The 23,174-nt window shown below is 42.3% G+C and overlaps 1 protein-coding gene across 1 annotated transcript in view; it reads right to left on the reverse strand.

Annotated features, from left to right (window-relative positions):
- Window positions 1-23,174, reverse strand: part of SVEP1 (sushi, von Willebrand factor type A, EGF and pentraxin domain containing 1) — a 161,474-nt gene that overhangs the window by 50,707 nt on the left and 87,593 nt on the right. Inside the window, exons 20-30 of the mRNA XM_045840312.1 lie at window positions 22,811-22,902; window positions 21,440-21,536; window positions 19,720-19,833; window positions 16,919-17,032; window positions 16,009-16,210; window positions 12,259-12,416; window positions 11,221-11,422; window positions 9,256-9,431; window positions 5,932-6,056; window positions 4,839-4,962; window positions 3,921-4,091 (exon numbers count right to left, since the gene is read on the reverse strand). Of these exons, the coding sequence (XP_045696268.1) occupies window positions 3,921-4,091; window positions 4,839-4,962; window positions 5,932-6,056; window positions 9,256-9,431; window positions 11,221-11,422; window positions 12,259-12,416; window positions 16,009-16,210; window positions 16,919-17,032; window positions 19,720-19,833; window positions 21,440-21,536; window positions 22,811-22,902 (1,575 nt within the window). The remainder of the gene's footprint in view (window positions 1-3,920; window positions 4,092-4,838; window positions 4,963-5,931; window positions 6,057-9,255; window positions 9,432-11,220; window positions 11,423-12,258; window positions 12,417-16,008; window positions 16,211-16,918; window positions 17,033-19,719; window positions 19,834-21,439; window positions 21,537-22,810; window positions 22,903-23,174) is intronic.

Below are 23,174 nucleotides of genomic sequence, written 5' to 3' on the forward strand. Positions count from 1 at the left end.
GGAGCATCTTTCTCCCAGACAGAAGTGCTGGCAGAGGCCAGCCCCTTATCTGAGTCTCCATCAACCTGGTTAATACTGTTCACTCCTCCCTGGTGATTCTCTGAGACCTCACCCCATCCAACATTCTCAGATCAACCCACGCCACTTACAGCAGCATCTCCATACAAATGGCTTACAGAGGCACTTCCATACAAATGGCCTGTCTTGGCTCATGCTTTGGACATTCCTAAGATCTCTCAAAAGTCCACAAACCACAAACAAACAACATCTGGCCTCGGGGTGCTCTGCACCTCTTGCTAAGTGCCCCAAACCCAGTGTTAGCAGCACCCAGCCTCAGTTTGTAGCTGAGGCTCTTCAGTGCACTTCCAAGCCCAGAACAAGTAGCAGCCATCAACAGATCACTTTGCAGCTCATGCCAGGTGGCCCCAGGCAGGGCACAGGCAGCCGCTGACCTCAGCCTGTATTTCCCATTCCCAGGAGGCCCCAGAACCAGAGCATCCAGTGGACATCATCACATCACACCAGAGCACCACCTAACCACGTCCATGAGCAGGGCAGACTCAGTGGGCACCAGAGCCCCACTGAAGCGAGTCCTGGTCCATGGGGTGGGTCCCTACACAGCAGATCTCCTCTATAACAGTTGCAGCCAGTTCTTATAGCCACATGGTCTGGAAGTAATCCCTCCCGCTGACAGGCCAACAGTTATAAAAGCTCAACTACAACAAGAGGGTGCCCATAGGCCAACTTGGTGGGGGGTGCACATAAAGCCCCCTGCTTGGGTGCCCAGGGAGCCTGTGCTCCTGGGCTCCACAGGGCACCTATTACATAAGGTCACTCTATCAAGACCAGGAGATGTAGCAGCTCTACCCAGTATATAGGAACAAACAGGGAGAGGCAACCAAAATGAGGAGACAAGTAAATATGTCCCAGATGAAAGAACAGGACAAAACTCCAGCAAAAGAAGTAAATAAAATGGAGACAAGCTATCTGCCAGATGCAGAGTTCAAAACACTGGTTATAAGGATGCTCAACAAACTTAGGGAAGAATAAATCAACTCAGTGAGAACTACAACAAAGAGGTAGGAAACATAAAAATGGAAATAGAAAACATAAGAAAGAATCAGTCAGAAATGAAGAGTACAATAGCTGAAAGGAAGAATACACCAGAAGGAATCTTCAATAGATTAGATGAAGCAGAGGACTGAATCAGGGATTTGGAAGATAAATTAGCAGGAAACACCCAATCAAAAAGAAAAATAATCCAAAATAAATGACAATAGTTTAGGAGCCTCTGGGATAACATCAAATATACCAACACTTGCATCATGGGGTGCTGGAAGGAGAAGAGAGTGAGGAATTAAAAACCCATTTGAAAAAATAATGACAGAAAACTTCCCTAACTTGGTGAAGGAAATAGGCACACAAGTCCAGGAAGTGCAGAGAGTCCCAAACAAGATGAACCAAAAAAGGCCCACACCAAGGCACATCATATTTAAAATGCCAAAAATAAAAGACAAAGAGCTGCTTTTCTCTTAAAAGCAGCAAGAGAAAAGCCATTAGTCACTACAAGGGAGCTCCCATAAGACTGTCAGTTGATTTCTCAACAGAAACCTTGTAGGCCAGGAAGGACTGGCATGAAACATTTCCAGTGACATAAAGCAAGGACCTAAAATCAGGATGACTCTACTCAGCAAAGCTATCATTCAGAATCAAAGGACAGATAAAGAGCTTCCAAGACAAGAAAAAGCTAAAGGAGTTCATAAACCTGTTATAAGAAATGATAAATGATCTTCTTTAAGAAGAAAAAAGAATGAAGAAAACGAACTATAAAATGGAAATAAATACATATCTGTCAACAATTATTTTAAATACAAATGGGTTAAATGCTCCAATCAAAAGACACAGTGCAGCTAAATGAATCAGAAAACAAGATCCACACATATACTGCCTACAGGAGACCCACTTCAGATCAAAAGTCACACACAGACTGAAAGTCAATGAATGGAGAAGATATTTCATGAAAATGAAAACAAAAAGCTGGGGTGAAAACACTTCTTTCATAAAAAATAGCAGGACCCAGCAATTCCACTACTGGGTATTTATCTGAAGAAACCCAAAACACTGATTCAAAAAGACATATGCACCCATACTAGAATTTATTTATTAAAAAGTCTGTTTGTTCTTATATGTTTGTTCTTATATGTTCCCTCTGGGGAACATTTCATCCAGGAAAACAAAAAGAAGTCTCTCAGGGCAAGACTGGGTAAATAGGGAGGTTGGCGCACAGGGGTCACACCATTTTTGGTCAAAATCTTCTGAACACTCAATATGGTGTGGGCAGGTGTGTTTGGAAATCACCCATCACAAACATGTTGAGTCTTCAAAAAAAATTCATTGAAGCTGAACGCAACCTCTCACAACAATGCCAGCTGGTACACTGATACAGATGGGTTCCTAGAACACTCACCTAGCGGGGGAAGCCTGTACTACAAGGGGCCTGCCCTCCAGAAGATAGTTCTGGTTTTTCCTGGGCCCCCCCTCATATGTTCATTGCAGCATTATTTACAATAGCCAAACTATGGAAGCAACCTAAGTGCCCAATCAACGAACAAATGAATAAAGAGGATGTGATACATACATACAATGGACTAGTCCATATGGACTAGTCCATACAATGGACCATTACTTGGCCACAAAAAAGATTGGAATCTTACCATTTGTGAAAGCACAGATGGCCCTAGAAGGTATTGTGCTGTGCAAAACAAGACAGACAGAGAAAGACAAATACCATAGGATTTCACTTATATGCAGAATCTAAAGAACAAAATAAACACACAAAATAGAAACAGATTCACAGACATGGAAAACATTTTGACGGCTGACAGAGGGGAGGGAGTTTGGGGCCTGGGCGAGAGGCGATGAGATCAAGAAGTACAAATGGGCAGTTACAAAATAGTCACGGGGCATAAAGTACAGCACAGGGAATACAGTCAGTAATATTGTCATAACTGTGCACGGTGCCAAACAGGTGTTAGATTTACCAGGGTGATCACTTTCTAAATTATACAAGTGTTTGATCACTGGGTTGTACACTCGAAACTAACATAAAATTGTTCATCAACAGTAATCGGAAAATAAAAATATTACTAGAAAAACAGTTTATGGAGGTCCCGCTACCTGCGGGACACTGTCCTAGGTGCTGAGGTTACTGTCATGAACTCAACAGACAAAATCTCTGTTCTAGAGACCGTACTATCTAGTGGGAGTAGACAGACAAGAAACGGAAAGATGTACAGTGTGTCCGCTGGGAACAGACGCCATGCAGAAGCTCCTCAGACAATCCCACCCACAACAGCAGTCTCGCTTCCACCCCACCCCCTCACTCTGGATTTCCCTACCCTGCTCTACTGTTCTTTATAGCCCTTATTTTTGGCCCTTGCTGTTTCTTATTTAATATAAATCAATAATATTATATTTACTTGTGATTTTTTGCCTCCTCTACATTGTAAACTCTATAAGAGGGACTTTTTCCCCCAACTGCTGTCTAGCACAGACTAGGTACTTTAAAAACTGCTGAATAAATAAATGAATGGATGCACCCAACTCAAGAGATGTCTTCCTGTTTTCCCACCCAGCGATGACCCCCCCTCCCTTTGAGCATCAGGCCCCATGCCTGCCTTTCCCTCCCACCCAGTTCCTGTGCCAACTGGACAAGTGGCGGTCCCTTTGGATCATCACTGCCCACCTCCCTCAGGGCACCCAGCACACAGGTCTTACTGCACAAAGGAAGCGTTCAATAAATATTTTCTTTATTTGCAGCTGTCAAGTGTCTAGCTTTTATAGAGCATCCCTGAAAAGTGTTCTCATGGTTCCAGTGTTTTCCAAGGGCTACCAAAATGCGTCCAATAGGGGCAGCTCACGTTCACAGCGAGGGAGGGGCTGTGTCCACTGCCCTTGGTTCAGGCAGTACTGCACGGGGTTCCCGACCATCTGGAAGCCTGGGTCGCAGAAAAGGCTGATGTTGGAGCCCGGCTTTAAGTCTACTGAGGTAGCTCTCAGATGAGGTATGGACCCTTCCAGTGGCGGGCAATCTGAGGGGAAAGAACACAGGTGCAGAGCTTGTCAACAACGTAGTGGAGGAGGACTGGGTCAAGGCTTTCTAATTATCTGTAATATCAGCAATTGAGAGACCCTGTACTGACATGAAAATCGATGGCAAGCAAAATTACTAGAAAAGAATTCTTCAAATCAACAAACAACGTTCCCTCTTTCGGCAGAATCTGCTAAATATTTTTCAAAGGACAAAACAGTATTTTAGGAATATGAATAAAATGTTCTTATAAGGAATGAAAAATCATACAGTATAGGACACCTGCAGGACCTCGGCTAGAGACACTCAATGTTAAGAGGCAGTTTGGATCATTCAGAGCTTGACTATTTGGTGTGCAGGGGGTGATGTCCTTTGTGTCACCTGCCCCTGGATGGCCACTGGCAGGTGCAGAGACGAGAGGGCACCCACCCCAAGTGGGAGAAGAGGATTCGGTGGGCATTGAAACCATTAACCACATTACCTTCTCATCCTATTTTCCCTGTCTCTCTCTACCCTTGCCCAACTTTGTTCCACAATTCATTTGCACATGTGTACCCTGTTACACAGAAGGTATGTAAGTAGTAAAAAAAATCTTTGGATGTAGTGGGGTGAAAAGGATTTACTAGCTAAACAAATGACTAGTAGACACACACTCTTTGACTAACAGAGAATTTCAAATTGTGTCCTTTTGCTAGAAAACCCCAGAGCAGTCAGGAGACAGCAGCGTCCGTGGAAGAAGGAAACTAACCAGAACAGAAGATGCTCTTGGAATCGACCTTCACTCTCCCCACAATTCCCGGCAGGAAATCAGGCCAGGCTAACACGTTTCCTTTAGTGAGTTCCTCTGGGCATGAGGTAGCCAAGGATTTCACCTGAAAGTTTAAAAACACATCTTTAGATAAGCCTTACTTCACTGAGATGGAGTTATCATATATTAGTTTAGCCCTATTAAAAACATCTGCAGATTTGGCAGGGGGTGGTGATGGGGAAGCAGGCTTTTGTATCTATGACTCCAGGTCAAAGGGAAATTCTCTTCCCTCTCCCTCTCTTCTTCCCTCCCATCATTCCCGTTTCTAGATCTTTCACAGTTGCTGGAAATTCTGAAATTCTACACATAAAACCTGTAAAAACTGTCTAAAGCTCTGCAGTTTATTAAGGTGTTAGAGAGGTTCCCCCTCTGCATTCTCCTCTCCTTCTATCTCTGATTTAAAGTTGAGGCAGGAAAGGCTTAGTCAAATTCTGCCTCTTAATAAAAAGGACAAGCATTTATCAAGCCCTTACTGTGAGTCAAACTACACCACGATTATACATCTTAATCCTGCCCAAGCTGCACTCCACAGTTCTGTTTATCTTCATAGATAAAGCCAACCAACCAACCTACAGCTTAGAGAGAGGGAGTAACATGTTCAAAATCATCATGGCCAGTTCATGGGAAATCAGGGATTTGAACCCAGTCCATTGGGCCGAAGACTGACTTTAACCACTAGCTCATCTGCATAATCTTATGCCACCCCTCAATTTCTGCATATTTATTCAGAGGGGTTTGAAATATTATTTTCTATGATTTTTTTCCAGCTCTGAAATGACAGGACTTTATACAAATAATCATGTCCAATAAAATTTAAGAACATCACCAAGAAACAGAGAAGGAGAGTTATCGAAGGTTACCATAGATAACCTCTGCCTGGTTCAGTCTACGACCATAGCCTCAAATGACATTGGTGGAAAACTCTGAAAACCCAGAGGTTACAGTACGATACGGCATCATTAGGCTGTCCACATTGTTACAAGGTTTGTACCTTTGTAGCTCATTACTGTCATACACTGAAAATGGAATTGACCTGCTGTGGAGTCAGGACATAGTCCCAGAGGTTGAGCTGGCTGATGGAGCCCACAAAAGACTCTGCTGGGTTGAATCCTTCTCCTTTTATGTCTTGCTCTTGCCCGAGAACTAAAGCACCACCACCTACAGAGAGGAGGAGAAAAAAGGGGGGACACTGGTCTGAGGGTTATGCCTAAAATGGTAACTTAATAAAAGCCCAGCCAATGCAAACATATCAGGGGAAATTATTAAAAAGCTCAATTATCTACAATGACTGCATGTTTTAACAATAAGGACAAATTCAATGTTTTGTATGACAAGTTCAAATATAGTTGTATTTAAATATTACATTGGATTTACAAGTATTTAACTATAAAACTATATCTATACATGCATATGCATATAAAATGTCAGGTCAAAAAAACAGTAAGTCCTATATTGCCTCCTTTCTTCTAAATTATCCTCCATGACAGACTACCAGTTGCTGCTCTTTATCTTCTTATTCTGAACCCTAAGATGCTTACATTGTCATCACCGATTCCAAGGAGCCTTCTATGGTTGCCAGTGGCTGCCTAATTGCTAACTCCAGTGGAAACTGTTCAATATTCACCTCCGGTGATTTCTCTGTTTCGTGTTCCCACAGACGTATTCATTCTCTTTGACTGCCTGCCCCGCTGTACTGGGTGGTCTGTGTCTGTCCCTCCAGAACTGACCTCCACCCTTCTACACTCTGCTCTGTGTCCCCGATGGTTGACACCTATGGCCTGTACCACCTCCTTTCCTTGTCCCTTTGGCTTCTGTTTGTGTGTGGCCAATGGGAGGACCAGCCCAAGGTAAGAAAGCAGGGTTAGGAAGAAGTTTAATACCCTGGATACTTTCCTCCCAGGCAGCAGAGGGCAGTGGCTGCCTTCCTCAGTCTAACACCATTGCTCCCGCTGGGCAATTTCTCTCCATCGCTACAGGTTTGCCTCAATTCCGGCAACGGCTCTCCACTCCCAGTCACCTCAGGCCCATCCCACGTGACGTTCCATTGTTGCTAGCCAGGGGGTGCTCTGCTACCATAGTTTCGTTCTCCTAAGCCTGATCATACCTTTGAAAATAGTCCCTTCATTCAACTCTTCAGCTACCCTCCTTGAGTGTGCCACCTGTTTCCTGCCAGGAGCCTTGCTGATGGCACTTGGTTCCTGGGACAGCATCCTCTCCTGGCTCTCTTGGAACCTTTCTGCTCTCTTCTCTGCCTGCCTGCCAGATGCCTGCGCACCCAGGCCCCTGCCCTGGCTTCCTCTCTGTCTTCCACTGCCCTCCCCGTCTGACCTCACCCCCCTGCTAACCGGTGTCTGTGGACCCTCTTTCGTGATTTCCCAACCTACATCTTTTTCTTATAAAGTTAATAATTAAAAATCAATACATACACATGAAAGGAAATTTGGGGGTGGGGGAAAGTATAAAGAATTCACCCTACCCACAAATAATCATTTAATAGTTTTAATATTTCCTTCTAGGTTATTGTGTGTCTGTATGATATTTTAAAACACACAACTCAGGATTGCACTATACATGATGTTTCAAATTTGCTTTTCTTCTTGAACCTGTTTTCATTCCATGAGCTTTAACAGCTATTTTATCATATGAATGTACAAGAATCTATAATTTGCTTCATTAACTTCACAGCCACTTCTAATCAGCTACACAGAGATAAATATATTAACACATAAATATTTCATTCCTGGTGGTTGAATTGTTGATTGCATGCAAAGGCTCTTGATGAAAGTTTCTAAATTGCTTCCCAGAAAGGTTGTTATCAATTGACACACCTGCCAGCATTCTGAGTCCACCATGCTGCATCCTTGCCAGTCACACCTTGTCACTAGAACCAACCTTGTCTATTTGATTTACTTGTAAAGTTCTGTCAACCTATGTTTTTAGCTGCATGTATTCCTGTGATTAGAATTCAAGCTCATTATGTCCAAAACCAAACACATGATCTGCCCCTACTCCAACTGTCCCTCTGATGATTGTGCTTTCCCTAGAATTCCTATCGTAGCTTACAGATTCTTCAATAAACTGTGTCATCCAAGCTGAAACCAGTCATTCACTGAGCGCTGTCAACTGAGCTCTCCAGTATTTATGGACGTCAATTCATTCTTACTTTGTGGTCAGACAACCATGTCCCTGGGTAGATACTATTACAGTTTCCTTTTCTCCCCCATTTCTTTAACTCACTTCTCATCTTCTCTCAGCATTGAATTCTACAAATGCTCTTTTCTGAAGCATAAATGAAATGCATGGTCACTATGAAAATGTCAGAATAGAATAAAGAAGAAAATAGAAGACCCCTGCCATCCCATTGCCCAGAGACGATGGCCTTCCACTGCCCTCCCCGGGGTCTTCTCGTTCAGAGACAAGATCACTGAAAATGAGACCACTCTAAGTTAGACACAAAAAGAAACCGCCACCCTTCTTCATCTGATAATGCCACTTCCCATTGAAACACTGACAGTGTTTCTATATTTACTAAAGAAAACTGCCATCCATTCATTCCTCCTCATTTGACATATGTTATAGAAGAATCAAGATAGAGCAAGCTTCCTGTCATATACAATGCTGAGAACCCTGGGTTGCCTAATGCTTTTGCATTCCTTTAAACTAAAACTTTGAATATTTTTCTAAAAGTATTTTTAGAAGTAAGTTTGAGTTTTGGAAGAGAGTTTGGGTTCTATTGGAAAAAGAACACAAAAGTCAGATAGCTATTAAGAATGCTCCAGTTTATCCTGGCTGGTGTAGCTCAGTGGATTGAGCGTGGGCTGTGAACCAAAGTGTCGCAGGTTTGATTCCCAGCCAGGGTAAATGCCTGGGTTGCAGGCCATAACCCCCAGCAACCACACATTGATGTTTCTCTCTCTCTTTCTCCCTCCCTTCCCTCTCTAAAAATAAATAAATAAAATCTTTAAAAAAAAAGAATGCTCCAGCTTATATACTGGAAATACCTATATACTGTGTATAGTGACCACAAAACAAAACAAAAACAAAATCAACAAACAAAAAACATTAGCTTCCTCCTTGGAAGACAGTTTGGGACCCACCCGCTGCTCGCGCAGAACGCTCCTGGGCCGTCTTACTAAAGACCCCAAAGGCATCTCTTACACAGAGAGGTACCAAGCTCACCTAGAAAAAGCTTCTCACAGTGTACAGTCTGGATAATTGGGGCACAGTCAATAGAAAGATAATCATTGATCTTTGTCTAAAACCAAAGACAACAAAGCTGGCACACTCCATGTTCACCTGAGCACCACCACCTCTAGTGTTTAGCACAGTTACGCACATTTCTTTTGCTAAGACATACCAGGTATGGGTGAGCCAACAGAGAGCCCCACACCACCGTCCGATAACTTCCCGTCGATATAGACTTTCCAGGCTCCACCAACACTCGTCCAGGTGATCGCTATATGATGCCAAGTGCCGTCATTCACGGAGGGGCAATCTGTTATCCTTTCCTTGCCGTTCACGTAAAGGACCCAGCTGTGGAGAGATGCCAGGGCACACAGGCATCAGTCATGTCTTGTAATCCCACCTGTGGGGCGTGCTACTATTTCTTTTCTTTTCCTTGTTTTTCTTTTCATGTAGGTAAAGCACTTTGTAATTACTTCTTCTTTTCCCTTTGGTCATATTTCACAGAAGCAGATTTGACTTACTAATTAAACTTTATTGTAGCTCCCTGAATATTTGTGTTTCTTAAACACAGAGTACTACGCAAAAGATGGGATAAGCTGAGACATGCTGGTCCAGTTTGAGATCCACCCCCTGTCTCTTCTGGAGACTGTGAGTCAGGAATGCAGGGAACGAGAGTTGTGTGAGCATTGATTGGTTGTCTTCTTGTAAAATGTATGTTTCTAACATCAGGGACAAACTTCACAAAATAACTCTGTCTCTCTGTTGTCGAAGCTGTCACGAAGGTGACTGACCACAAGAGCGTTCCAACAACCATGTCACTTAGGGAAATGTCAAAGATAATCAGCTGTTTAAAGTGCAATATCTTCAAAAGCCAGGGAGAAACAAAAAGGATGAGGGAAAACCAATAAGGAAGATAATAATTAATTGAATACCTCTCCCAGCATCTTCTCAGCCCTATTCTCCAAGATCTTTATGATGAAATAATATGTTTATAATATTGTTTCCCTTCTGTGTTTTCCCATTTTCCTCCTGCTGTTCAAGCAGGCCACAGATTCTCCCTACATTTTTTGCCTTCGAGAAAGCTTTTACAAATTTCTTGAATTTTATTTCTGAAAGTTCAAGTCCACTAAGACTAGGGTTTGAGGCTGGGAAGATTTTCGGCCAGAGCAGTGAGAGTCCCTTGGGCTGAGGAGAGGAAAGAGAGCTCAGTGGGTCTTTGAGGCTCGCAATCTGCTCAGCAGCAAACAGTCACGAATTTGGATGCATCACAGAGGACTGGCCCTGTGACAAACCACGGAATCTATCTAGCTTGAAGGTATGAGCCTCGGCCTTGCTACATATTCCACATGTGACAAAGAGCAGTGGTTCTGAAGGGACCACAGAGCTGAGGCAACGGGCAGCTCAGTGACAGGTGATGTGGACAGGTGACCAATGGTGGAAGTCCTGTCCACATCTGTGGATCTTTAGCAAAACTCTGTGTGTTTTATTAGTTAACCTGCAAGAGTCTAAAGTAGATAAAACACTCAGTAGGAATGAAAATGGGGAAATAACTGAGGTTGAGAGTTCTAACATCCCAGAGGAATGGAGCCCTGCAACTCAAATTTATTGATCCAAAAAGAAAAAAAGAAATGTCATCTTGCAACCCAAGTATGTAGACTGACTGATACGCAATACGTGTGTCTCCAACAGGTCACCATTGTCACTGAAATCCCTGACCTCTGGAGGCCCTGATAAGTAAAAGGAGTGACAGTCTTAAGAGTCAGAATTTGAGACTTGTTTCTGTCACGCCCAGAATGTGACATTTGGGGCAAATCATTTAGTTTCTCTGAACTTTCTTTTACTACATGTAAAATGGGCATGAGTTCCTCAGGACATGGTGAAGACTGAATGAAGTACTTAGTGAATATTAGTACTTAGCAAAATACCAAGGAAATACTTAGGAAATAGAAAAATACACGCATAAAGTATTATCAGGAAAACTGCCTCCTTCAGAAGCTGTCTGCATGCTCTACTTGATTATCATCTCCCTGCTGTCCTGCTGGGGCACCTAGCTCTCCTACTCCCCCACCCCCAATGTCAGTCCTCACTGGTGCTAGGATACAACCCAAAGCACAGACTCCCGGACATTGCTGCTTACCCATTGTAATCGGTCAGGAGGAAGGTATTGTCACTGCCGTTCTCAAGCGCGTAGGAGATCGGGGTGCCGTAGTTGTTGATGTCAGAGGATTTCATCCAGAAGGTGCAGGTTACAGCCTGGAGAGATGGAAGCTCGCCATCTAGGATGACGTAACCATAGATACCGGAAACTTCGAAATCCAGGTTAAATCTCGTAGACTGTTCTGCAACAAATAAGAAAAGTGTGCAGACCATGGCACTTGCAAGGCACTTTTCAGTTGTCTAACGTAAGCGGTAGGTACACGGTATGGTTGATGAAGAAGACATTTCAGTAAATAGGATGATCTGAGAAGCAGTTTCAAAATTTAAAAATATGTTATTTACAAAATACAAAGCATGCTTTTAAAAATAAAACAGTCAGTGAGTATCTAAGATAGGAAAAATACTCAGTAGTGAAAGGAAGCAGAGAATCAGGGAGTAGTGGAAGGAGAGGGGGGATCGGGGAGTCATTACAGATGAGAGACACGGAAGGATGTCTGGATGCTGCTGAGAACGACCCATGGAGAGGACTGACTGATGCAGGAGCGACGGAGCAGTAACCAACTGAAGGGCATCATTCTGTCCCTACTCAGGGCTCTGGCTCGTTCCTATCTCATGACCAATTCAGCTCTGCCCCAATTTTGCGTACTTCACCCACAACGAAAGTCCTACAGTTATCAGACCCCAGCACCGAGAAAGCAGTTTAGCATTGGTTCTCAAACATGTCCGGGGCTTGTGACCTCTTCAATCAAATGGCTTATCAGAGTGTCCCTTCTAAGCATGGACTATGTGAAGAGTCCCGCCACAGGCAGTTTTCTCATTTCCCTGGCACACCTCTGAGTTTCCATTTCCTCATCTGCGCTACTGCAGAGAAGATTCCCTAGTGTATTGAATGGCTCAGAAGATTAAGTAAGGACAAAATGCTCCTTGCGGTGTTGGGTGTGTAGGCAGTGCTTGTTTCAGGTAAAAACTGACACTGTTATAGATCATTATTTTCAGTTAGTACTACATACATATATACCTGTTTCACACCTGCTGCCGGAAAATCCCGGCCGACATTTACAACTGTATGAGTTTAGTTTGTCCACGCAGGTGGCCTGGTTTCTGCATGGGTTAGACTGACACTCGTTGATGTTCAGCTCACAGAGCAGCCCTGTGAAGCCGGCTGCACACTGGCACCTGGAAGAAAACAAACGGCACCCATCAGAACAGCCGCAGAAGGGCCCGAGCGGGTGTCTCCCACTTACAACTTGTCTCGAAGGACTGTGAAAACTGCAATGCTGAAACCTGTTTCCCACACCAAAGCATTGCTTTAACTGTTATGTTTTTTATTGTTGTTCTATTATAATTGCCCCAATTTCCCCCTGTTGCTCTCCCCTGCCTTTTTAAAATTCATCTAATCAGACCTATTTAACACAACATTTATGTGAAATGCTGTAGTAGCAAGAATAGAGTAGAAGGTAGTTCTGGCCAAGGAGAAGTATTATTCACATATTGGGAGTTTCTCTCTCCATAGAAGTGCTAGGTAAAAAAAATAAGCCAAAACAAGCAAGCAAACAAGCAAAATATAACCAAAGACACTGAACTAGAGAACAGGCTGACAGTGACCAGAGCGGAGAGGGGAGGGAATTTCAGGGGAAAGGGGAAGGGTTTGCAGGAACAAGTATAAAGGACACATGGATAATAACAAGGGGAGGGGCGGTGGAAACGGGAGGGAGGTAGGAAGGGCTAGGATGGGAGTAAAAGGCAGAAAACTGTACTTGAACAACAATTAAAATTAAAAAAAATTAAGCCCACCTGCTGTTCTGAAGGTTTTACTTATATTAACCAATTCTGATAACAATTTTTATAATGATCATCATTCTCATTTTACAGATGAGTATACTGTGGCCGAGAGAGGCTAATTTGCCAAAGCCCCTGTTACTCAGAGGTGGAGAAGGATCTTGAACACAGTCTAGTGCCTTGTTCTGAGTCACTACGCCATACACTGGCTGCTGTGTACAACAAACCACTTACACCCGTCAGGACAGAAAACACCTTTGGTCATGTCGAACACTGACAAGGGTGTTGTGAAATGGGAAAGTTCATGTTGTAAGTAGAATACTATTGGACAATGTCAAGGGAAGCTGAGGGTCTGTATTCCCAGAGCCCTGCCTACCCATTTCCAGTTACATACACAGTCCAGGAGACTGTGGCACAGGTGCACAAAAACACACGCATTCACAGCCATGTGTTCTGAATGTTTATGGGGAAGAGAATGGGAAAATAAACTGCAGTATAATCACGCAATGGAATGCTAATCAGCATGAATCATTGCTCACAATGAAACGAGCAAACTAAAGCCAACTCTATCAACCTTGATAATATGTAATGTTGATTGGAAAAAACGCACAAGAGGATTTAAACAGTCTTCTACCATTCATGTAACATGTGAAACAATGCTATATTGTCTGGGGGTCTTATATGTAGTAAAATATAAACTCTGAATGCGAAAGATATGCACTAACTTTAGGGCAGTGGTAACCAATGGGGAAGAAGAAACACACATGTCTGTATGTGTGTGTGTGGGGGGTGGGGTGTACTGGAGGAACTCCAAATCTATATTGAGAACTTATTCTTTAAAACAAAAGATGTGAATCAAATATACCAAATGTTAAGGTTTGATAACTACTGTGATGAGTGCATGACTTTTATTATTTTTTGTAATTCTCTGTATTTCTAAAATATTTTCTGATTTAAAGGACTTGTCAAATAAATGGCAGTTAATATTGTAACCAGCACATTCATATGGGGACCTCTTTGATATTGGCCTAAAGGTGACTATTACGAATAAATGATATTGGGGGGTTTAGAAGAAAACATCAGTTCGAATTGGGGGGATCTTTCCTGAGTTCTCTGCATTTGATGATGTCTATTTTAGCTAGAATTTCACCTACTTATCTTTATCTTCTCTTGTTTGATATCATTGTAGCAATCCAATAACCCTGTCTAGGGAAGAGGTTTACTTTGGTGACAACTACCATTCCTTCTGAATTAGGAGAGTTCACCTTCACCTTTCCTCCAGTTAGGATTCAGACAAAGTTGGTATTCATCAGTTGTTTTGGACCCTGGGGAGAACTTGGAACTCTGCTGTTCAATGCTAAGTTTCCCGTGGTCTGTGGTAGGTGTTCTATGCGGAAGATGTAAAAAGCCCATGAAAAATGATGCTATGCTGAAAAGACCATTTCCACATCGAGACTGAAAGTCTCACGGGCAGAACTGGCTTCCTCTTTCTCAGGATGGTACTCTGGCTATTTGCTGGAGGTCACAACGGAAGGGGGCTGAATCCACAGAGGACTGGGAAAGGTTGCAACTGGGGTAGATTTTCATTTCTTTGCTTTTTTAAAAAAACATTTTATTTATTTTATTTTTAGAGAGAGGAGAAAAAAGAGAGAAAGAGAGGGAGAGAAACATCAATGTGTGGTTGCCTCTCATACACCCCCAACTGGGGACCCAGCCGGCAACCCAGGCATGTGCCCTGACTGGGAACTGAACCAGCGACCCTCTGGTTCACAGGCTGGCACTCAATCCACTGAGCCATACCAGACAGGGTTACTTTTTTGCTTTTATCTTATAGAATCCGTGGCATGTTGGGGACAATAAAGTTTCCCGATATTTCACAAACAAGACTGGTCTGTCTTTTGTGTGGCAGAAGCCACAGATCCTGCAAGGGGAAGGGGATGGGGGAGGGCAGACTTGAGAGTGAGAAGAACAGTGCTGGTTTTCAAACTGTATTCTGTGGGCACCCTAAGAGCTGCCTCAGGAAGACAAAGTCTTTCTCCCCCGTAAATGCTACTGTTTTCAACCAAGTAATGAAAGCTTAGCCTTTATTATTCTATTTGTTTACATTCATATCAGACTTCTTTTGAACCAAGGGTTATCTAAACTAAAAAAAAGTTTGAAAACCAGATGCAGAATGTGTCTGGCACAGGCATGGTGTGATTGCACAGTTCCTTCTGAATTTATCTAGTGTGAAAATCCCAGCTAAAACATAAAACATTTGAAAATGAGTTTTGTCGAGTGCTTCTGCATTGGCTTCTCGTACAAGTGTTTCAACTTTTATGCCTTCCCAGTACCCTGGCCCTCTGTATCCACAGGTTCCGCATCTGCAGATTCACACAACCACAGATCGAAAATATTCTTTAAAAAAAAGTTATGTTGTAGCTGACATAAACTGTGTTATTACGCATTTGATGGTTGCTGGTTGGGTCTGCACTGAACACGTACAGACTTTTTTTCATGCCATCATCCCCTAAACAATACAGCATAACAACGATTTACACAGCACTTACATTGTAATAGACATTGTAAGTACTCTAGAGATTGTTTAAAGTACACGGGAGGATGTGAGCAGGTTATATGCACATATTAGGCCATTTTATAGAAGGGACTTGAGCATCCTTGGATAAGGTATCTGTCGGGGTCTGGGAACCAGTTCCCCAGGGATAACGAGGCATGACTGCATAGAACAGCAGTTCCCAAATCTGGCTGTGCACCACCATCATTGGGGAATTTAAATCACGCAGTTTGCCTACTGTAAAATGACAGACTCTACACCAGACTTAGTGAATCAGAACCTCAGGGGGTGGGGAGTTGCTGCTGTAGTCTATCCTTGGGCTAGAATTTGGGAATGGCTGACCCGGGACTCAGAACAATACTCCAGAAAGACCACAGAATGACGGAAGAGTTCAGTAAATAAAAAGAGTGGAAAGAACCAGACCTGGTCTTTTACCTGAAGCTATTGACTCCATCTTTACAGGTAGCTCCATTTTTGCACGGTTGACTGAGACACTCGTCTATGTTTTTTTCACACAGGGTGCCCAAAAATCCAGGGGGGCATTTGCACAAGAACTTCCCAACCTGATCTTCACAGACCGCGTTATTTAAGCAGGGGCTTGACTGGCATTCATCGACTTCTGTTTCACAGTGCAGACCTGGGGGTGGACGAGGACGAGAAAGAGTCCACAGGGTGATCCCTTTGGAGAGCCGCGATCCAAGTGCTGGCTCCCTGCAGGATTCTGCTTCTGCATGGAGGCTGCGGCCAGCCTACCAAACTGGTGTGAGCCCCATTCTTTAATGAGCTCTGGCTTCTGGGAGTCATTTTCAGACTGCTTTTTTGATAATCTTCTCTTTCTACCTTATGTCTTTCTGAAACTAACACTAGTAATGGCCATCTGATTGAGATAATGCTAAACAATAAACATTACAATTTACTTCAAAATTTTCCTCCGTTTCTTTGTTCTTGACTTTTTTCTTCAGTGTCCACTTTCGTTTTTGGACTTCCTCTTTATCAATTAAATAAATATATATATTTAACCATATTATTTAGCATCCATTTGCCATATAATCTTATATGATTTATCCCTAGTTCCTCCTTGAATGTCTGTTTTACCCTATAACCTCTTGTCTTCTCTCTCTCCATCTCTGTCTCTCTTTACAAATACACAATGCACACACAAAGATATTATTTTTTCTTAACTGTTTAGGAGTAAATTGCAAATGTGGTGCCCTTTTATTTCTGAATACCTCGGGAGAGTTTCCTCAAACACAAGAAAATTAACATATATAACATTAGTCCATGTAATAATCTGTGGTGCTTTATAGAACTTTAAGACAATGCAGTGAGAATGGAAACAACCTACCTATGTAACCTTTCACACATGTGCACTGATAGCCAGCCACGCCGTCAATGCAGACTCCTTTATTCAAACAGGGACTGGAGCTACATTCATTTATATTTTCTTCACACACCTGACCTGCAAAGAATCATGCAATATTTGAGCTGGAGGAATTTAAGACTAATACTATTCAAGCAAGTTGTTCAGGTATAAAGCAGAACAATTGGAAATCATGTTAACATGTTTAAAAAATTTTCACTCTTTGCCAAATACATTAAAGTGAAATGTTTTCTTCTAGTCTGTGAACTGCAAAATTTTTAGTAAGAAATTTGATATTTTCAACATGCAATGGAAAATGATAACCATGAATATCTAGCCAATTTTAGTTAAGAAGATAAGTGTGATTCTATGTTAATTTTTATCATATTGTTTGTTTGCTAGCTGTTCACACCTTTTTTGAGTTTATTCCTTCAGTCTTTAACATGACTATTTATCTACTCGTTGCAGGTTTATACCTGTAAACAGCATAGCCTGAATACCCCCAGCCACCAGCCTCCAGCTACCACCCCTCCATTCTCTGTTTCCACGAGTTTGGTGTTTTTTTCTTTCACCACTGGGATTTCATTGCTTGTTTTGAGGATAAGGACATGGATATTTCAACTTGTACACAATTTTTAACATACATACAAAAACCCTGAAGTTATATAGTTGTGATTTTTTTCTAAACAGTTATTCTGGTGACTCCCCAGCTTAAAATTTGGAGGCTAATTCTCCTTGATAGACTATGTACCAATATTTTCAAATGTTGATATGCTGTTACATCAAAGTCCCACCTCTTCACAATTTAATATCCTATATACTACATAACCATAGTTTTGATCTTTCACAGCACATTAACAAAGTTACTGGGAGAGCTGGGCTACCACCCTGAAGATGTTTCATGAAATTCTGACCCAGACAGTCCAGATCCAAGGGTGATTTTCTTTAGGAAACAATGCTACCAAAAACATGAGAATAGAAGCAATTGTAAAATGTTCAAGACATAAGAAATGCATGGCTGACTCCGGATTGCATTTAGCCTGCTTTGTGCTACAGGCTGCAAAACTGCCTCCAGCTACAGACTGTTAAACTGACACCCAGGATAATCCAAGCCTGCTGCATTCACTATCCCACTATTTTCTGGTTCTACAAGGAGAAACAAAACAAAACAAAACAAACCCCGCCCCCAAAACTCCCCAAAAAACAGCAAATGATTTCACTTCTTTTAAAAAAAGGCATTTACATGAAAAGAAATGTTTCTAGAGCTACTAAAATGCTAGCATTTATGGCAGTTGATAAAAATATTCCTCTGAAGCCCTGGCTGGTGTAGCTCAGTGGATTGAGTGCGGGCTGCGAACCAAAGCATCGCAGGTTCGATTCCCAGTCAGGGCACATGCCTGGGTTGTAGGCCATGGCACCCAGAAACCACACATGGATGTTTCTCTCTCTCTCTCTCTTTCTCCCTCCCTTCCCTCTCTAAAAATAAATAAGTAAAATCTTTTTAAAAATCTTTAAAAAAATATTCCTCCAGATTGTACAAAAAGGGAGACAGCAATCACTGAGAAAGCACGGTATATGACATGTCATATTAATCAGACTTGGCTTCTTTCTCTCCTGCTTCACCCAACGCTGGACTCCACTTGATTTTAAAGATCTTATTTATTTATTTTTAGAGAGAGGTGAAGGGAGGGAGAAAGAGAGGGAGAGAAACATTGATGTGAGAGAGAAATATTGATTGGTTGCCTCTAGCACATGTCCGGAACCCACAACCCAGGCATGCGCCCTGGCTGGGAATCAAACTGGGGCCCTTTTGCTTTTGTGAGAGGACACCCAACCGACTGAACCGTGCTGGTCAGGGCTCTCCTCATTTTCTGCAGGTGGATCTTTGGTGTCCTGGTTAGCTACTCTGGCCTGTTGTCCCTTTGCTCCCCCTTCCCTTTGGCTTGCACTTTCTTGTCTGCAGATTTATCCTTTCCTGCCACGTCTGGGCTTCATTTCCACTTTTGCTGGAACATGTTTAGCTGACAACCATGCCAATCTCCTCCTAGGCTCCTTTTTGCTGCCTCCTGGTGGGACTGACTTTCCTCTTGGGCACTGTGGCTACGGGGGTGGGTACTCTAAGGGCTTTTGCAAACCTGGGCTGACCAGATGCTGCTGCTTCTCCCGCCGCCCAAGCTGCGTGGACCAGCAATGGTGGTGATGGGAGAACCAGATCTAGTTTGGCTTTTTAAGTTTCCAGAGAAGTGAGATCATACAGTATATGTCTTTCTCTGTCTGGCTTATCCCACTTAGCACAATGCCCACAAGTTTCATCCATGTTGTTGCAAATGACAAGATTTCCTTTTCTTGTGGCTGAATAATATCTGTGTCCATATCCATCACATTGACTTTATTCCTCCATCCGTTAATACACACTTGGGTTGTTTCCACAGCTTCGGCTATTGTGAATCATGCCGCAATGAACACAGGGCTGGAGGTATCTCTTTGACGTAGTTACTTCATTTCCTTTGGGTACCCCCAAATGGGGTTATTGGAACATGTGGTATTTCCATTTTTAATTCTTTGAGGACTCTCCATACTGTTTTCTACAGTGGCTGTACCAATTTTCCTACCAACAGTGCATGAAAGTCCCCTCTTCTCCACATCCTCACCAGCACTGTCACCGGTCTTGACAATAGCCATTCTGACAGGTGTGAAGTGATATGTCATTGAGGTTTTGATTTTCAGAAATAAAACTGCAATGACTCCAAGGTTTATGTTGTAAAAACAAGAAACCTTCCCCTTACCTGTGTAACCAGACGGACACTCACAAATGAATTCCCCTACCCGGTCCTTGCAGACTCCATTGTTGAGGCACGGCTGTGAGCTGCACTCATCAATGTCCGTTTCGCACTTTAAGCCTAAAATGCAAACCAAACTCTGAAGGACAATCAGAGAGAGGGGTTACGAGAAACAGAGTCATACACATTAACAGGTAATTATCCCAATAATCTGCATTTATGGGGAACAGTGGTGGTAAAGAAAAAGCCAATATTCATTAAGTACTACCATGCAGATAAGTATTTAATAAAGGTGCTGCCTCTTTCTAAACAGATTTAAGATATATCTTTATAAGGATACGTAAACGGTAGGAAAGTATCCCGAGTTGGAAGTGTGGGTGGTGGAGGAAGGAAGGAGGGACACTCGGAAGCATAAAATGGAGCCAGAAATTTGGTTGATTTCAAAGTGGAAAACATAGCTAAATGTATTTGCTACCAAGGTCACTCGGCTGAGAGGTGGGGGTGGGGCTTAACCCTGCCAGATCTCAACTCACATGCCAGGTGCCCCAGAGTGGGACGGCATCTCCCTGCGGGGGTGCCAACAGGCTATCTACGGGCCCGGCTCTGCCGGAAACCGCGTTCTTCTCTATACCGTGGAGTCTCAAAGTGTGGTCCCTGGGTTAACAGCATCAGTGCCACCGGGAACTTGGCAGAAATTTGCATTCTCCGACCGTTCCCAGACCTACTGAATCATAAGTTCTGGGGCGGCGGTCCAGCAATCTGCGTTATCAAGCCCTCCAGATGATTCTGGTGCACCTCAGTATTTGAGAACCACTGTCCTATATTACGCCCTTTCTCAACCACTACTCATCCATCAAATGCTAGAACAAGATCCATTATTTGTTATGGAATGTCAGGAAATTTTTTTAAACAGAATTTAAAACACACGCCCATGAGCAAGCTATAGTGAGTAGAATACCAATATTATTGACAGCCTTGGCTATATTTTGTTTCCCAACTTTCCTTTTGCTTAGTTTGTGGTGTATTCTTTTATTTAAATATCATTTTTTCTCAAAAAACATTTCATGTTGGTTGCACAAAATTCAGAAAAATGCAAATACTTAATTTGTAGAAGAAAACTGGAAATTATTGAAGATAAATTGCAATTTTAAGATATAGTTTATTTCTCCTCAAAAATTATGTTTCAGAACTGAGTGAGAATGTGAACCAAACTGCAAAAACCCATAATTCCTACATAATCAAGTCCAAAGTCATTAGTTTTTTAAGCGAAACTTCCGGAAAGATAGAAACAAAGCAACAAACCATAGTTATTCGCAAGATTGTCCACCTGTGTGAAGCAAAGGAGGGAAACTGGAGTTTCTTTAAAAATGTTTATGCTGGACAATCTGTTCTATGTTGAGTGTTAGGTATTTAATTTGTGTTAGAATGAAATCTTGGACATGACCTCTGGAACTGTATTCCAATTTAAATTGTAAGATAGGATGGGACTTTTTCATCAAAAAGATAATTCTTTATTCTTCTTCCAAATGTGCAAAGGAAACTGTCATTTTTAAGATGTGTATACACTTTTTCATCTATTGGTTTATCTTATTCAACCAAATTTTTATGTATCGATACAGCCTAATGTATATTACAGGGTTTATTTTTACTGTTCCAAAGTTTGATTCTGCAAGTCACAATGGTTTCATATGAAAAACGCTTTACTATTTGCATTTCTCTATGTTACCTGTATATCCAGGTGGACAGAGGCAGACGTAACCATGCCCAAGCTGTTGGCAGGTTCCACTATTGTGGCAGGGGTTTAAGAAACACTCGTGGAAAACCTGCCGGTGACAGAAAAGAAATCTGTCAGACACAACACTCTCTGCATTTCAAAGGGATCTCAACCAGGGAGTTGGGAGGCTTCACCATTAGACCGCTGGTTCCTGTTTCCAGGTGAGTCCATTCAGGCTAAAGGTACTGCTACCTGCCCATAGGTGGGTGCCCTCCACAGACGACATGTCTTATTCCTGAGTGATGTTCCAGTAAAGCCGAGCAGTGTTGCTAAATGCTGACTGCACACAAGCATCCCCTGAGGTGTTTTAAAAGTGTACTAAGGACGGGGCCCCAGCTCAGACCAACTAAATCAGGATCTCTTGGAGTGGGATCTGGGTGCACGGTTATTGTGAGAAGTTGACCAGTAGATTCTAGTATGTCTCCAGGGTTGATAGTTACAGCTCTAGAAATCCTGACAAAATCTGTGTCCTCTAGGCTTAGTTTCAAATATGACTTATGAAGCCCTTAGAAATTGGTATGTTTAGACAGGGCCATAGGAGGTTGAAATAAGAAATAAAACCTCATTATCCTTCTTAAAAATACTTAAAGGGACTTACAATGACATCGGGCAGGGTAAATTCAGAGTAATGGCCGAACAGTTAATTTTGTTATATTCATGAGTGATGCTTCTTAATTATTTTAAACCTTAATTACTTTTTTCTAAATCTAGTAAATGATTTTTTTTTTGCAGACAAATTAATTTAAAATAATTTTCATGGAAATTGAGTAATGCTTCCCACCAATCAGAAAAGGCCTTTGGCTAATCCAAATGCCCTTACTCAAATGATGGGCTATGTTTATGGTAAGTTAGTTATTACTGAATCAAAAGGCTCCCATAACCAGCCCTGGCCGGGCAGCTCAGTTGGTTAGAGGGTCGTCCCCCTGTGCCAAGGTTGCTGGTTTGACCTCTGGTCAGGGCGCATACAAGAAGCAACTGGGAACAACAAATTGATGTTTCTCTCTCTCTTTCTCTCTCCCCCTCCCTCCCTTCCTGTCTCTATTAAAAAAAATCAATAGAAAAGGCTCCCCATATCTACATATTCTCTATGCCAGAAATTGCTTGGAGAAAAATTCCACTTTTGGTACTTAGAACTTCTGATGCTGAGTTTTTGGAAAGTTCTCATTAGAAGTCACAAGTAAATACAATTATTCATTGATAATATTTATGAGTCTTGGTTAAAGTTTCAACTCTGATAATTTTCCTCTGCATAGCATGTCCATCAGCAAATTGTCTTCCAAACATCCCAAGGGAGCAAACTTCATACACAGAAAACGGACTTGCCTGACTGCTGACTTCATACTTGATCTTCATATGCCCAGGGGACGCCTGGGGCACTACACTTTCCTCTGCTGCGGAGAAAGTTGACCCAAAGCCTAATAAAACCAATGGGAAAACATCAGAGAAACATACTGTGTAGTAGATATTGCCAATACGTAGATTCTATTCAAATACTATAGTCAAAATTCTGGTTGTCAGGGTAGGCAAAGCCACGCGCATTTTGTTTTAGTAATATTACAAAAGAAAACAGAGATGGATGGGATACACCATTACATTCTAGACTCTTGGCAATCAGAAGTTACCGAGTTCAACATTCCCAAATTAAGAATCTTTGAGTCACTGTCATCAAAAAGACATCAAAAGGACA

This window comes from Phyllostomus hastatus, unplaced genomic scaffold (genome assembly GCF_019186645.2).
Source record: "Phyllostomus hastatus isolate PE091 unplaced genomic scaffold, TTU_PhHast_1.1 phas_contig_34, whole genome shotgun sequence".
Lineage (NCBI taxonomy): Eukaryota > Metazoa > Chordata > Mammalia > Chiroptera > Phyllostomidae > Phyllostomus > Phyllostomus hastatus.